The following is a 17,127-nucleotide window of genomic DNA, read 5'->3' as shown; positions in this document are numbered from 1 at the left end:
GATAGTATTTGGGGACAAAAGAAGTCCCGATTAGGGACTTTATGCATTTGATTTGACGTTGCAAGCCTAAAAATAAGGCCACCTGACCTTACAACACATGCAGTTTTAGTTCATTTCCACCACCTTAGGCGTAGCCTTATTCCTTTTTCTTTTGGCAGAGTATGCCCTGTATACATCCTGACTGTTTCTATCTCAGCATCCATAAATAAACAAGTTTCAGCTGGCTCTGTGACAGTTGAGGTTTCAACACAGCATTTACAGGAGCAATTAATAGTTTAGCAGCGAGTCTACCTTCACTGGAGAAGGTTCTAAACAGATTCAAACCCCAAAATACCAGGGCTTTCAGAGCACAACATAAATTATCCATTAGATTTTTTTTTTTTTTAAGTGCAGTGACAGATAAATATTTCATAATGATGTGTCATGCAATTCTTTTCTATTCTTTCTTTGTAGAATCTCCTGAGGTGATGCACACTGCAGCTACTGAACAGTCTGTTGGGGTATTCATGTTTAGTATTTATTTTTTTCCTGTACTACATTTCCTATAATCTAAAGGCATCTAAATATTAACAATAATAACAACAACAACAACAATAATAATAATATTAATAATAATAATTATAGTAATAAAAACACAAAGTTTGTCAGGATTTAAAAAAAATCTTTATTCATTCTTCCAGTCTCTACTTCACATGAACCAGAAAGCCACTTCTGTTTTCAGTTTCTATGAGGCAAAGTCATCAGCAAGTCAAAACCCACGCGCAGCGCAGGCCCGATTCTTTTGTCAGTGTGTTTTTTGTGCACACCGCAGGAATACACAACATATACTTACAGTATATTCGTCTTGTGTATAAATCTCACTAAAAGTCTAGAGATGGAAAACATTTTCTAAAATAATAATAATAATAATAATAAAAAAAAATACAGTAGAATTGCTTTGAAAAAGAAATACAGCAGAACATGTTTTCTAAAGACACACTTGACGAGGAGTGTTTGCCGGGAGTTTTGATCAGTGGTCGTTTTCAGGAGGTTGCCAGGGCGTCCTGTTGTGTTAGCACCGCGCTGAAGGTTTAGCACAGCAATCTCTCTCAGCTCTGTGAGAGCGTTGTCAACGGCGGGCAGTCATCGTACCACGCAATCTGTTAGCTATCAGTGATGAAATTTGAAAAAGAAAAAACAACAACAAAAAAACAAAAAACAACAACAAAAAAAACAAAAACAAGGGCCACCTGTGTTACACAGCAGCAAGAGCAACCATACAATCATTCATTTGACACAGGTTAACTGTGCGAGTGCAAGCTAGAAAAGGGAGTGTGAAAGCAAACAGGGATTGACCGTTGCTTAGATTTGTGCAAGTCAAATTTTGCATAACTGTAGACATGTCAGAAATCCATCTTGACAGCTTGTTTTACCCAAATTAAGCTCCGAGAACAGGCATGGACCGGTTTCCTGGTGCAATTGCTGGGGTGACCAGATTTTCTGCGGCTACTTGGAGAAAACAGGGTCACCCCTCCACCACCTGTTGCTGTGCACTGCTGGTCAGGTGGCTGCAAGAAGGGTACTGCACTTTTCCTCTCACTCGCAAGACAGACCAATTTAGCTGTTTGGAAATGTTTCCGGTCGCCGACAATCACTGTGTGGAAACTCCAGGAGCTCCAGCCATCGTTTTTATTACAGTAACGTTGTTTTAAAAGCTACAATCAGCAAGCTACGAGTGCCGTTGCTGTTAAGCAACTGACTTCTGGCCCTACTGGAGCAGATAGCCCCACTAGCTAGCCAGTTAAAATCAGATTGTTTTCCACGTGTTGCTCTATTAAGAGCAAAACAGCAAAAAAAAAAAGGAAATAAAAGTGTAATAGTTCAGGCAATAGGCGTGTTTACTTAAAAAAATACAACTAAATTTAGCATGTGTTTGTTCTGTATTTTTGCTTAAATCTATCAAAATTAAAATCATACATAAAGCTTACATTATGAAAAACTACATTAATATAAACAATATGATTTTAACAGTGGTAAGATTTTTTTTCCCTGTTTTAAATAAGGGAAATTAGATCATGTCATATGACTTTTTATTCTTTTCATTTTGTGTAAATAACATGGTACAGTAAGACTGAGATGTTAATATTATGAAACCATGAGACTGTCAGCCCGGCCCATGCCTATCTGACAATATATATATATATATATATATATAAAAAAAACACCAGCTTGTGTTATAGGAAACTTCTGATTACCCTTAACAAAAACCTTTAAAGCATTTCAATCATAAATGACATTCCTTTATCATCACTTACATGAAGCACAGCTTCTGTTACCTGTGGTAATCAGGATTTGAAAAGTCAACCCAAAGTAACATCATTTCCCATTCAGACTTCAATATATATTCCTCTGTTATCCTAACTCTGTGCCATTTGTAAAATACATCAAGCACCCTGAAGATTTTCTCCTAGTTTCACAATGCCCACCATTAAAACACGGTGCAGGCTTCCAGAGTTCACTTTCTCCTGCCTTACGCTGAAGACGGAGATGACATCTGATGTTTTACTCCGGATGTGTTTCGGAAAGATCTCAGTTTCCGACAAACACTTGAAACGAGTTTGGAAACTGTAAATCACCAGTGTGTTATTTCCTCCACATTCAGCTCAGAACCAAACCATTATTTTCTTTCTTTCTCTACCTGAAAAGGCCTTAAAGTGCTTCACTTTTTAACGGGGACATTTTTTTTTGTTCTTCGTTTTTTGGAAGTGCTGTACGGGGATCTTCAAGAAACTCTCACAAGATGCTTTACAATGCATCTCCTTCCTTACATATAGATATATATGTATATATTTATATAGTACATGACATACATGATGAACACTGCATTTAAAACAATGTGAGAAACTGTGATGGTACAATTCTACTCCTTACTTTTGGTTCAGTTTAGTTGCGTAAAAGTTTATTTTCATGCTTTTTATTGCACCCAGGACAGACACTTGAAACGGGAAGAGGGAAATTACAATAATCTGGATTAAAGAGATAGTTTGGCATTTTGAGAAGTGTCATCATTTTTCCCCGTATTGTCGTTGATCAGTCAGAACTGAAATTTACAGATTTCAAGGTTTCAGATTATTATTCTTTTGCCCAGTTTGTTATTTAGCTATTTGCAATCACAGACACAAAAGTGCTGTGTCGAGTGCTGTTCTCAAAATGTCAAAAGATTCCTGTTCAGCAAAGAGAGGTGAAGCGACTCGTGCAATGACGCGATCAGACGAGTTGCTTATAGAGGACGAGTGAAGAGTTTTCATCCAAAGCATTATGTGTCCACCTCGACAAGGAAAATCCTCAACTTGTTCCACTCATTTGGGACCTTTTTTTTTTTTAAATAATTATTTCAAGGAATGCATCAGCTTTTGCAACCAATCCCTTTGCAAAAGCAGGGGATCATTTTGTTTTTCAGATTCCGGATACATCACTTTGAAGCAAAACTCTTCTAGTGTAAACTGGACCCTGGTGGGACTATAATGCAAGGCGGCATCCAAAACTTGTTAGCGATTAAACAAAAAACAAAAAAAAAAGGCAGTCTGGCTGCAGGGAGCCAGAAAAGAAAAAGTAAAATGAAAAAAACAAACAAACAAACAAAAAAAACCCAAACATACAAGTGTAGAATGGTAAAAATGTCACACTTTCCAGCACACACGTGTGGGCACGCACACGGACCCACACTCTCTCACACACACACACACACACACACACGCACGCAAACACTCTCACGCACATAAGAGCGCGAATATAATCGCGCGAATGCAGAATCATACTTGCACACTGGACATGTCACAGACATATCTGGCATGCATTTCTTAGAAGAAAACACTTCGTTAGAAACTCTTTAAGTGGTCTCGAGCTCTGAGAATTTCTGTATGTACATAAATTAACAATAAATATAGGTCATGTATTTATATATGTTTATATTGAAATATAAATATTAAATAATGAAATATTCTTATATTTCAAATATATTCATAGAATCCTTTGCAATTTGAAACATCTGTAAAGAGATTTCATCACAGTTTCGTAATAAAACATGTAAGAATGCAGGTCTCCCCACTAGCCTGGCTGCAGAGTCCCAATTCAAACGTTAATAGGTACTGTTGGAAATCGGACCCAGTCCTAATAGACTAATACATTCCACTTCATCAGGAGGAGGGGAAATAATGCAACGCAGTAGTTAGTAACCATCCGACTGGTAATCTATGCTGATAAGGGAATCTGGGGTCATAGCAATCCGCAGATTTTTAACATTTTGACATGTTGTTCTGACAGGGAGCCAGCCCTGACAAGAACTTCACAGGCCAGGTTCAAGGCGACGGGGGATCAGTGAAGCTGATCTCTCGGCTATAGTAGCAGTTCAGTTTTGTTGAACCTGGGCCAGGATCCCTCGGGGGTTTGCTAAAGGGACGCTACAGCTTGGACTTCGAGGGGATGATTTGTTTTTGGAACAGTCAAGAAAGTTTAAGACTCAAAAGATACCCACGTCCTTTGACTGGGTCTCTCTTTTTTCTGTTCTTTTTTTTTTTTTCTTCTGACATACATAGACTGGAACTGGACCATATTAACACTGATTGAGGACTAGGGTTGTCTACATGCATGCAGTAGCTCCTTCTTTATCTCGGAGACTCTCCTGTTTTCATGGCTTACAGTAGGATGCACTTGAAAATGAAAAAGAGCAGAGTGGAAAACTTTCCCCAGTGGCGTAAAGAACGAGAAAGTCTCGCATCTTCCCGCCGTGCCTCAGAGATGTCGGGGATACCTCCAGTGCTCCCCTCTCTGAGGGCACGTTAGCTTCTGTGCTCGGGGAAACTACTACTGTCCCTTCCTTTGTGTCTTTGGACCCGCTAACCGTTGGTCCCGCCTCCCTCTCTGCCCTGCTGCTGCCTCCATACCGCTTGACACACAAAACAGGTCCTTATATTGCACAGCATGCCCTCATGGCCTTGTGGTGGCGCGTCAGTGATAGCGACTTTTCTTCTCCTCGGTCTCTGAACCGTAGTCCCTCAAACCAATGCCTCGCTGGAGGTTCAACAATGAGTCTTTCATCTGAAGATGAAAACAGGAAGGAAAAAAAAAACACCAAAACGTATTAAAGTAAGGAACAAAACAATATCAACTACAAACTTCTTTTAAGATACAAGATAGTCAAACAAACATCCAGCAATCGAACAGATCCGATACAGATAGATCATGCTTATTGACACGACCACTGTCCTTTTAAGAGTCTTATAGGGGGCATAGTTATGCTTTTCAATTCTACTTTTTCACATTGAAATCATTCAGTTGGTGCCTGTGTAAGATGGAACTGCAATGCTTTGGTCTGAATCCCTCATTAATTTAACCCTTTCTACCCCGGTTCTGAGGTGCGTCTGAGAGCAACTCGTTTAGGTGCCGTCTCTTTAAACCTAAAGGAGGCACTTCATATCCCGCCTCCAGGTGAGACAGCAGCTGTATCTCAATTCGCAGGCTGCGTCCTTCCAAGGACCCAGCCTACTCAGCCTTAGGAGGACCCATCCATCGGAGGATGCTCCGGAGGATCCTCAACCGTTGGTAAATGGGACGGTCTAGCCATTGGAGCACTTCCTGGTTGGGGCACGACGTCCCCAAGCCCGGGAAAAAACAGTGCCAGACGACAAAAAAATGGATATGGAAATTTTATTTTTTTTAAATTTACTTGTTATTGGAGGAGGAGAGTCGGTTTAAATGTTTTCGGCGGCAGCACAACCGGCGACAAATTTTTTCTCAGGCAGAGAGAGCGCAGTGGAGAGGTAACATTTACCTGCTATTATTTTCACCCAGGGGCCTGCTAATGATCATAATATATATGTTATTAAAGAAACGCTTGTCAGCAAATTGATGAATATGTTTAAATATAAAATTTAATATTTATTTGTAAGACTTGATATAAGCTTATGTTTGTAACTTTAGTAATTTGAATTAAATAGTTAAATGTGTACAAACCCTGTAAATAACTGACTTAAATCACTACTTTCACTATCACTAAAAAAGCGCGCAAAGCACCTCGGGAAATCTTATGGCAGGCGAGGCCACTAAGGATAGTAGCGGTGCATCCTCAGAATTCGGGGAAAAGGAGGACGCATTCTGAGGCTGCATTTTAAGCATCCTCAGAATTTTTGCCAAATAGGACAGCCTCCGCGCATCGTTGTGACGTCACCGGCCTTAAAATGCGTCCTTTGAAGGACACAGCCTGCGAATTGAAATCCAGCTAGCGTTTCCCCTTAACCCCGTTCGGCCATTTTTGTGGGACGCTGGGTTGACTTATCCACTTGTAGCTTTAGCATGTATGTAGAAGTTTGCGGTTGTAACGAGAAAGCTCAATAGGTATAAATACTTTAGCAAGACACTGTATTTCAGATGTAGCTTTCATGGACTTTTCAAGACACTTGTAAATGTGAAAAGACAAATATTAACGTGCTGGGGAAAAAAGTTTTCCGTTTCATGCAACCGATTTCAAAATAAAAACAAGCAGACAAAGCAGCATTTTCACTGAATAAATCTCACAGTAGTTGGGATTCTGATGCTTAAAAAAATAGCCTCTCAGCTTTGTTAAATTTATGCAAGGTATATGATTTGTTAACCGTCCTGCGTTTTATATGCAGTGTAATTTGTTTAATGCATGTCTAATACGTTGCACTGCAGTAGACTCAAACACCAGCCCGCCATCCACCATGCCTAGCCTGAGCTGCAGCAGCAATTCCCTGTTTTAAGATGCAGCAGAGAAGTAATAACTTGGCCTCCTGTCTCATATTCCTTCACCAAACACGGGTCCACAGAGACGTCACGTTTGGTGAAGGGGCCGTTTAAGCCTTCAGCTCCAGTTGTGTCAAATTACAGCAGCGCCAAGCGTTGGCCGTTTCTCACGGTACGAAGCCTGTGAAACCCCCTCTTTGTGCCGCAGTACCTGGTCAAGCAGCACCACTGACGACTTTATGATGTCTCTCCACTTCTGCAGTTCGGCGTCGTGGTAACGCTGCTGCGCCTCCAAGAGCTGGGCCCACTCCATCTGGGTCTGAGGCAGCTTACTGGGAAACACACACACACGCGCGCACACACACACACACACACACACACACAGGCAAGATGAGGGTGAAGCCGCTGAAGCATGATTTCCATTTGGAGCGACTGCCAATAAACAGTTCGGTAAATTGTTTCAGTAAGCCCAAAGCTATTCAGGGGTAATTTTAGAAACAGTGTTTTCCTGTCACATGAACGGCCATATGGATATAGTTTAGTCTGTATGTCTGTGTGTGTGTGTGTGTGTGTGTGTGTGTGTGTGTGTGTTTGAATTTGTGGCAGCCTTTGGTGCAAATAACAACAGCAGAACTCTGTTGAGCCTCGTCACTGATTGGGGGTTTGTGTCTCCTCGTGAAGTCCATTAATCACTTTGAACTGCTTTCACCAAAGGCTTCCCTATAGCTAATGAGCACGGGCAGAGGGAGAATCTATATGCCAGCGTACCTCTCCTGTAGCCGCAGACCTTGCCACGTTGTTAGGGATTGCGCGGAGTACTCCAGCATCCAAAGCTTATAGAAGAGCATCATGTTGAGGAACACCAGGAGGACCAAGCTTTACGGGGACGGGAGGGAGGGAGGAGCACAGTTAAAACAATAAGGTCTCTGTGTTTCATTTCTATGTATAACAGCCGAGCTGAAATATCGATCTAAGCCATGTCAGTCAGTGGGAAGCTGTGGCTCTGTGCAAAAGTCTTAAATCAGTCCTCATTTCTCTATATTTTACTTCCAAAGAGAGAAACTTGAGCCTGGGGAAGTGTTGATCAAAAACACTTAAGTTCATGAGGAAATCTGGCTCCTTGTGGACCAGATTGATGCCTGATGCTAATCTAGATTAATACATTTAAATAATCAGTCCTGCTCACATGAAAATTTCATCACATATCGAAAAAAATCCAACAGATTATGGGCATCGACCAATGTTAAGATTTATTTCATCGTTAAAATTCATTACATGTAGTCAACGCTTTACTTTATTGTCATTTACCCTACGGTCCGTTTCATAATGATTTAATTCACTTAAGAAAAATAGAAAAGAGGGGCACCATATGGTATAGCGGTATGATTCTTTTCTTCTTTCTCTACGCTTCATGCCTGATTAGCCTGAATAAAGACCAATAGTGACACAAACTAGAAAGAATAACACAAAACAAAAAACAAATTCTAGCACTAATTCTACGGACCAAACTCTGTTACTGAGAGGGAAGAATTTCACGACCAAGAAATAAACAATTAGATAATATCAAAGCAGAATAAAGTGTTAAATTGTGTAAAAAAGATTACGTGTTCTCTCTCTGCAGTTTAGAGAAAGCTTGCTGCCAAGGCTTCTGTTGCATAATCTAACATCAACGGGGGAACGTTTGGAACAGGAAATGCAATGAAGGAAGTCAAAGCCTCTGAATAACCTGCCGATCCAACTACCTGAACCAGAACATTAGGGGTACTACAGCAAAACATGGCGCCTACGGAAGGATAGACAAGGCTTTTTACTTTCCCTGAACCAATAGCGTTTCTGCTCCGTGTTTCCGCCACCTCGGTCTTTCTCTCTGCTGAGGGGATTATCAGCTTTAAACTCCAGGTTCTGTCTTGCCCATAAGTCTCATCTAAATAACACAAGCACAGCTAAATTCTGCTGGTTCTGTTCTTTTTTTGTCTGGGGGCTCCTCACCTTAGACTTTAAACCAAGTGACATGATGGAATAAGTCACTGAGTGATGCTGAAGACATGGAGGATGTGCATGCAAACACAACAAAGCTTTGCAGGGACTTAAACCAAAATTTAGACAAAAACAACAAAGGCTATGATGCTCACAAAGTCATTTAGCACAATGTGCTACCAACTGCCTTGCAGCAAAAAGGTTCTGGACTCAAAACCCACCCTGGGGTCTTTCTGAATGTTTTCCCTGTAAATGCGTGAGGTCTTTCTGGGTACTCCAGCTTCCTCCCACAGTCCAAAAAACCTGACAGATTCATTGGTCTCTCTAAATTGCCCTTAGGGGAACCATGTGTGCATGGTTGTGTGTCTCTGTGATGGACTGGAGACCTCTCCAGGGTGTACCCTGCCTCTCACCCAATGACTGCTGGGGATCGGCACCAGCCCCATGCAACACTGCACGGATAAGCGGGTATAGACGACGGATGGATGACATACGACGAACCAATCAGTGTTGGCTCTCGCTGTACAGAACTTCATGCTGCTGGTGTTCTTGTCTCTGAGTCAACGCTCAGCTGTGCGGCTCTTTCCACAAGGCAGCTACCAGGGGCCCTTTGATCAACTATAAGGTCCCAACAAGAAACAGGGCCTTGAAGTCACTCCACCAATATAATGTCACACCCCTGTAAACACGGCGATCTGTAAGGGCTGACATGGGAACAACTGACATAGTGATGTGAGACAAAGCGAAGACAGTCCAAGGCGTACTGGGAGGGCAGTAGCACCACATTGGTGGTCCACTGAGGAAATCCTACGTTTTAGGTATTGCTGAAGTGTAAAACACGCCCCCTTTTTTCCTTAATCAAAGAGCACGACTAAGGAGATGGGGGCCGTAATCTCGATGGATTGGCACGTATGATGAGAAAGGACAAAATAATCTGTAATGAGGATTATTTAGTGGTTTTGTGCCACATTCTGACCTGAAAGGAGGTTCAGAGAAAATCCAGGAACATAAACAAACTTTGTTTGCAGGTAAAATACAAGCATGGTTGTTTTCCCATCTATCGTACCAAACATGTAATCATTAGTAATAAATCAACAGGTTTAATACGTCAATCCCTATTTAAAGTTGTCTAATCATGTAATTATCTTCTGAGTGTGTGAATCAGCAATATAGGATTATTATTATAGGAGCCAATTATTAGAGATATTTTGACACATATTTGCAGACATTCAGGCAAGACATCCGTTATCGCTATTTTATTATTTTCAAGAGACTTGGAGGAGATGGTTAAATGTGTGTGAAAGATCAAATCTGGGTGTTCGTAGTCACCGCAGCTGGAAGCAAACATATAAAGAAGCTAGAGTTGGTTTAAAAGGCTTTGCACGGTTTTGTATGCGCTGTAGGTGGCCCTGGCTAACAACAAAACATATACCTGAGGCAGATCCTGCAGATGGCAGTGGAAGAAAAAGGAGAGAAAAGTTACACTAATGGAAACAATGATAAGAGACAGTGTGTGCAGCACAACTACATGTACAACCTTAGTTTAAATTTAAGTGTGTGTGTGTGTGTGTGTGTCTGGCATACACAAAGCTGATGATGAGCAGCAGTTTGGAGACGCTGTACAGAGCCAGGCCTCCCGGCAGGTGACGGTGTTCTGGACTTTGGTGCCTGGTCTGCGTGGAGCCAACCACATGTTTGATCCTCTGAATCACTTCATCATCTGTCGGCGTGGTAACAGGGCTGAGGGCCTCATCCAGGTGCTGGCTGCGAATATGGGGCAGAGGTCGCTTCTTCCGCCTCACCGTGGCGTTCTTCACCACCTTGGCCTTCGGAGACAGCTGGTGGGTCTCCATCAATAGCTCCTCCAGCTTGGATAGCTCCACCTCTAAGGAGAGGAAGAAAAGTTCTGCCGTGTCAAGATGGGACACAATACGAGCCGTTTGCGCGGAATCCCGGATTTTGTACTCTCTTTTTGCCGTTACGTTTAGCAGCAACAAGGAAATATCTGTGTCCCTCCTCAGTGAAAAGCTCCATGTGACTGTTCAGTATTGGTGCCTGCAGCTTCCGCCTGACTCTGCTGAGCAGCCTTGTGCTCCAATCAAGCAAACCAGCATTTTCCTTTGTTTTTTTATTTAAAGTGTACCGACATTGTTTTTCTTCTAAGTTTTCAGACTCTTATCTGTATTTTATTAGTATAATGATGATGATGATTATTATTAATAAACATTTATTTTGCCAAAAACATCACATTGGCGTAATAAACTTTTATATAGATTGGCCAAGACTGGTCAAGATTGGCAGCAGCACTACAATTAAGTTACAGAGTCACCCACACATAAACAAACAAAAAACACCCGTAAGAATCATGAGAATATGAAATATACTTACAAACAAAGCTAAGAAAAATATGTACTTGTAATGGAATTATATTTACTCTATACTATACAATACTAAACTATACAATACTACACTATACAACACTATCCTACTCTATACTATACTATACTATACTATACTATACTATACTATACTATACAACACTATCCTACTCTATACTATACTATACTATACTATACTATACTATACTATACTATACTATACTATCCTACTCTACACTATACTATACTATACTATACTATACTATACTATACTATACTATACTATACTACACTATCCTACTCTACACTATACTATACTATACTACACTATCCTACTCTACACTATACTATACTATACTATACTATACTACACTATCCTACTCTACACTATACTATACTATACTATACTGTACTACACTATCCTACTCTACACTATACTATACTATACTATACTATCTAAACTATACTATACTATACTGTACTGTACTATACTATACTATACTATCCTACAATATACTATACTATACTATACCCTACTACACTACACTATACTATACTATACTATACTATACTATACTATACTATACTATACTATACTATTTGAACTTTTTCATGTTACAATACATATCTTCAATGTATCTTGTTTGGATATTATGTGATACAGTGATACAGTGTTTTGTAATGCAAAACAGAGAATACCTGCTCTAAAAGACCTGAAACTTTGGCAAATGTTCACTTTTTAGCAGGACAACGAAAGTAAACATACAGTCAGAGCTACAGTTTAGAGCAAAGTGTTTTCATGTGTTAAAATGACTAAGTTAAGGTCCAGACCCTAATCCAATGAAGAATCTGTGGTAAGACTTGAAAACTGATGTCCATAGATGCTTCCCATTTAATCCAAAAGAGCTGGAGCTATTTTGATCCAGCTGAGTTCTTTTAATTAAAAGTATTAACTTCATCCAAACCTTTGACCTGTTTATTTAACCATATAATAAAGAAATGTAACTAATTTAACTATTACCCCACTTTAGAGATGACCAATCTGTGCTAAGTGAATAAATAACTAGTAAAGGCTTCTAAGACTGCTCTTAATTCAACCTTTACTAAAGAGACCTGTCCTGATACCCAACCCAATTCTAGATCCCATCTTCTTAGTTATAATTTTTTAAAATAAATTCTGTGAGTTAGAGAGAATTTAAGTTTTAAAACTTTAGCACAGAATTATAGCTCATTAGGTTTAAAGCTTATACTTCTACCTAGTTCATTCTGGACAGTGAGATTCAATTATATGATTGAATATGGAGTGCATTTTTTGACATTAGGTAATGCATCAAGTGAGACAACCGGTGAATGATATGACTGAGGCAACGAAAGAAAAAATAAGATAAAATCACAACGCTTTACCCAATTGGCGGAAGTTCTCTTCAAGTCCACTCCAGAAGTTCTTTTCAATGAATCCTTTTACCAGCCCCCACGGCTGCTTCCTGTACCGCAGCTCTGTTGAAACCCTGAGAGACAGAAATGCATTTTTGTGACGCTGAAATGTCGAAGCAGGTCACGCTTCAAAGTCTCCACAATAAAACCAAAGTGCTCACCGTAACCGACACTTGTTCTTGGCCACCCGTGTGAGCATGTAGCGGTTGAGCGTGTAGAAGTAATCATGGTAGGGCACGTCATGCGTGATCACCTCAGCATCGATGATGTAGCACTCACTCTCCTGACTGGCTTTGTACAGAGTCTATCAAAAACAGAAGTGTGTGGGTTAGAAAAATGAAGAATAACAAGAAGAAACGTCCACGCATCAGCGGCGCTCGCTTCACCTGCGTCTCTGTGACCGTGGCCGTTTTCGGTGCCAAAGGGTTGGACAGAGAGATGGTGTACATGATCACTCTGGACTGGTTTCCTGCCTCCTCCTTCTTCCATGGGTGGTACACAATATCTGGACCCAAAAAGAAATGGCAAGAGAGTGTCTTTCTGGTTCTAGTTCCCAAAATAAGTGTATCAGAAGAATTAAAGGGGTCAAATCATGCAAAATACCCTTTTTTAGGCCTTAAATATGTATTGTTGTGTACGTGCAGTCTCTAGGAGTGCAGAAAAGCTGAATTTAGTTTTTTTAGGTGCTGCATAGATATCTTTATATTCTGTTTAGGTCAAATTTGTGAACAATGCCATCACAGTATTTGCTATGGAACTGCTAAACAAGGTCATTAACTTCTGGCTAACCAATACCGTGAATCCGCCATTTTTATTTCTCACTTTGATTTTGTAGTCCAAGCTGAAGGATGCCGAAGCTAGTGGATAGGTGAACATGTTTGATTATTGGGTGCATTAACTCATTCATTTCACCATCCCCCTACAAACTAGAAAAATGGCCGAACAGGGTGGAGTGGAACCCCCTGCAACCTGGAGGGGGGCGGGGTTGTGAAATGCCTCATTTGCATTTAAAGCGACAGCATCAAAATTAGTTGCTCTCAGACAAACCTCAGTACAGGGGTAAAAGAGGGGCTGCAGAGCTACAATAATGAGGAATTCAACCTAAAGCATTGCAGTTCCACTTTATATAGACCACAACTGAACGATTTCAGTGAGATAAAAAAAAGGGTTTAAAAAGCATGATGTGTCCCCTTTAAAGTCGGGGATACTTACCAGAAAATCGCCTCTGCTCCATGAAGTCACTCATAAACTGAGACTCTGTGAAGAGGATGTCATAGAGCTTGTCCACACTGAACTTGTACACCTCGTTGATATGTTGCCTGCCATTCAGGTCTTCATGGAAGGCCTGCACCTCACCTGCAAAACAAGGAAACACAGAAAAACACCCACCGCTCATATTTGTGTGTCATCTTCATGCTGTTGAATAGGAAAAACAGGTTCAGTTCAGCACGCACCCTCATCGTGGGTTTCTGATGAGTCACTGAGCTCAGTGGGGATATCTTCGTTGTCGTTAAAGTCCAGCGAAGGTGAGGGAATGGGACCACCAGGCCCGCTGGTGTCGTTGTTGTCCTCTACCACCAGGGGCACCGTTAGCAACTCACCGTCTGGTAGGCAGTCAGCAAATTCCTCTGCAGGGAGTTCAAACTAGAGGGAAAAAGCTTTTTTCTAAGCTGAAAAGTTGTTTGACCTCGTCTAAGATTTCTCTCCCAGTCGTAGGATAATGTATATGATGGCGGTAAAACCCACTCAGTAACTTACAGTGATGGTTGTGTCACGGTTTCCTGGGCTTGGGAGGGAGTTATTTGGGATAACTTTCTTGTGTAGAGGAGGAGGACTCCCCTCAGGCTTGGCGTCTGCGCTGTTCTTTGTCAAGTTGTCGTTGTTTATCTCGTTCTCTTCATTGGGAATCTCCTCGCTGAACCTGAGGGCACCAGAGAGCTGTGATTTACCCCCCACTCACTTCCTTATCTTCTAAAAAAATCAGCTTCTTTTAAAATCCACAACGTGTCCAAAGCTGTTCACACACCTCTTCTTTCGCAGGCTCTAATCAACGAGCCTGAACCAACTTACAGGGAGCTCTGAAAGTTGTGTTTTTCAGATCCTATTAGCAATTCTAAACAACTCAGCTTCAGCCCACACATCAGGAGAGTCCCACAGCTCATGACTCATTTTCTCCAATTGTATCTGACCCCGCTCTTGTCCCCCACTCAGAGCTGTGTGTGCCAAAGTATTCACAATTGTTTATTTAAAATGGGTTGGGTTTGATATGACAAGACTGTGTGGAGGAGTACAAATAAAGCGCGGAGATCTGCACTAGGCCACATGTCTCAGTGAACTTATAGACACTCGGACAAACCCAAAGCATCCGATAAACCAACGTTGCAAAAGGAAACTCTTTGATTAAAGAAAGAAAAGCGACTCTAAAGGGTTACAGAAAAAAAAGTAATCAACTGGAGAGAGTTTGAGACATGAGCTGGTTAGCGGTATCAAAGTGGACCCAAACGTTACTGTTTTAAACCTCTGATTTTTCTTTCATACCATTTCTTGTGTTTAAAGTCTTTGAAAGGAGGTACCAGAGTGACAGGAGTTTTCTCTGGTTGTGTGGGACATCGCAGCTTCTTTTTCCTCACTTATCAGATATCTAGATTATCTGTTTTCTGTTTGAAAACTATGGTTGACAAGCAGTAAAGTTACAGTGGACGACCTTCTTTCGCCTTCGAGTTCCGGGGATCATCTTAGCAATTGGTTGTCCCACAGGCCAATCATTGTGACGTGCTCACACAATGCCAATGTGAGGGCTCGTTCCCTCCTAGTTTCCACTTGCTGTGAATGCGCACATCTAGTGTTTATGTAACCAGTGAGCTTCAGTTTCAGCCGTTCATCGTAGCTCCACTGCTCTCAGCGTACTTTAAAAATGACTAAGAGTCGCAAAAAGCAAACTGTCTTGCAAGTTTATGAGGAGAAGAGGAAGGCCCCAGAAGACTAGAATGGATTTGGGAGATTCTTTCACCTGCTCTTCCCTGAGCAGCAGAAGAGGAGGTAGGATGGTCTTGTACAGTTATTTAAACAGGGACTTGGGTGTTTTTTTTACCTACATTTCTAGAAAAATCATTCACTTTTGTGGCATGTTTATAATGGAATCAACTATTACAACTGCAGCCGTCGAAACCTTTATTATTACATTTGTTGCTCAGGTCATGTTATATATGGTTACTTTACATCATTGTGTAAATAATGTGATTTTTTGTTTTCTTTTACACAAGGTAATCATACTAACATTACGTCCTAATGGCCCTTGACCATTTTTTTTGGGGTGCGGTTTCAATGGGCTTTAAACAATTTGATATCTGCGTATCATTTCAGTGCAGGTTTAACTAGTCCAAATGTGGGTTTGTGCTTTTCTCATTCCAAGGTGATTCACATTCCAAAAAAAACATTAAATTGCTTTCTTTTAATTTTTTCCCCCGCAAACAGAATATATACGCTTGAAAGATGTCCAGATTTGTTTCAACAAATCTAAGCTCAGTGTCGAAGTAGATTTTTATCGTTCTTAGTGTTTAATTTTTGTTTTTTAAACACAAACTATCAAATGCAGTTCAGACTCATTAAGAAACATAAGACACTTCCCATTAATTCACTGCTACTGAAAGGGTTGATGCAGATGCCAACTTTAGTGTTGTTGGAAGATAATGGTTACCCAGTCAGGGTATTTTCAGAGTGATCGCAAATCGTTCACATCTTGTCTGTCACACTGTCCTCCCTTTTTTTTTTTTTTTGGGTAACCCACTTGAGGTAACATAATACATTTTAAACTGTAACTGCATCTTGTTAGCCAAGAGGATTACTTCCTTTCTTAGCTCCAAATAAGAGTCATAAACATAGAAACAACAGGCTTTCAAGTTTAAAGCACTTCCCTTCCAGGCTCCGAATAATGCCAGACTTCAATTTGAGGAGAGATAAGGGGTGATGTTACACCCCTCATTCCTAGTTAGGACTTCCAGCAAGCTCAGCATTTCTTTCTGTTTCGGGCAGTGAGCTAACAAGCTGGAAGTATTTAGAACAATGGTATTAATTATCTGTGCTTTAATGTGGATTTACCCCATGGTATTGAAGTCATCATCAGGTGGGACGTAGTCCTCATCATCACTGGTTAGGCCCAGCTCGTTGCCGTAACATTGATGGACAAAGTGCCAAAGCTCTTTAGGGCACAGTGGCTGCAAAAGATGCAAAAAAAGAAAGAAAAAGAGAAAAGAAAGTCAAACAAAAGATGAGGGAATTTAAGTTTATAGTAACACACGCCAGAAACAGCAGTGCACGCAGCGTCTATCGCATATATTTTGCATTAAGAATCTCATATAAGTGTACCAAAGTTGTTTTACTGAAAGATTGGAACCCCTGCCAACGAACATGAAACCACTACCTTTAGAGGACGCTGAGTCATTTGTCTCACTTCAAAGTAAAAAAACTAAATTTTAAGAAGGTAATTTCATAGCTAAACTCACTGGTCTATTGTAAAACATACCAAGAGAAAAAGATTAAGTAGACCGCATGACATGCAAGTCTAAAACAAATACCTGCGTTAGGCTGATAGACAGGA

At 40.7% G+C, this 17,127-nt stretch overlaps 1 protein-coding gene across 14 annotated transcripts in view; it reads right to left on the bottom strand.

The window, feature by feature from the left end:
• Positions 1 to 3,350: 3,350 nt before the first annotated feature.
• The window catches only part of gramd1bb (GRAM domain containing 1Bb), a 169,669-nt gene continuing 155,892 nt past the window's right edge, over positions 3,351 to 17,127 (bottom strand). For 13 of the 14 annotated variants that reach the window (XM_036149450.1, XM_036149451.1, XM_036149452.1 and 10 more), the window contains 12 exons: positions 16,629 to 16,744; positions 14,289 to 14,451; positions 13,985 to 14,174; positions 13,743 to 13,886; positions 12,917 to 13,035; positions 12,692 to 12,834; positions 12,501 to 12,604; positions 10,303 to 10,603; positions 10,151 to 10,162; positions 7,510 to 7,617; positions 6,953 to 7,073; positions 3,351 to 5,076 (listed from right to left, as the gene is read on the bottom strand). In XM_036149450.1, the coding sequence (XP_036005343.1) occupies positions 4,987 to 5,076; positions 6,953 to 7,073; positions 7,510 to 7,617; positions 10,151 to 10,162; positions 10,303 to 10,603; positions 12,501 to 12,604; positions 12,692 to 12,834; positions 12,917 to 13,035; positions 13,743 to 13,886; positions 13,985 to 14,174; positions 14,289 to 14,451; positions 16,629 to 16,744 (1,611 nt within the window). In that variant the 3' untranslated portion in view covers positions 3,351 to 4,986. The remainder of the gene's footprint in view (positions 5,077 to 6,952; positions 7,074 to 7,509; positions 7,618 to 10,150; positions 10,163 to 10,302; positions 10,604 to 12,500; positions 12,605 to 12,691; positions 12,835 to 12,916; positions 13,036 to 13,742; positions 13,887 to 13,984; positions 14,175 to 14,288; positions 14,452 to 16,628; positions 16,745 to 17,127) is intronic. The other variant, XM_036149454.1, reaches the window with a different exon arrangement.

Source organism: Fundulus heteroclitus, chromosome 18, assembly GCF_011125445.2.
Source record: "Fundulus heteroclitus isolate FHET01 chromosome 18, MU-UCD_Fhet_4.1, whole genome shotgun sequence".
Lineage (NCBI taxonomy): Eukaryota > Metazoa > Chordata > Actinopteri > Cyprinodontiformes > Fundulidae > Fundulus > Fundulus heteroclitus.
The sequence above is the reverse complement of the archived record's forward strand: the minus strand, read 5'-3'. Positions and strand labels throughout refer to the sequence as shown.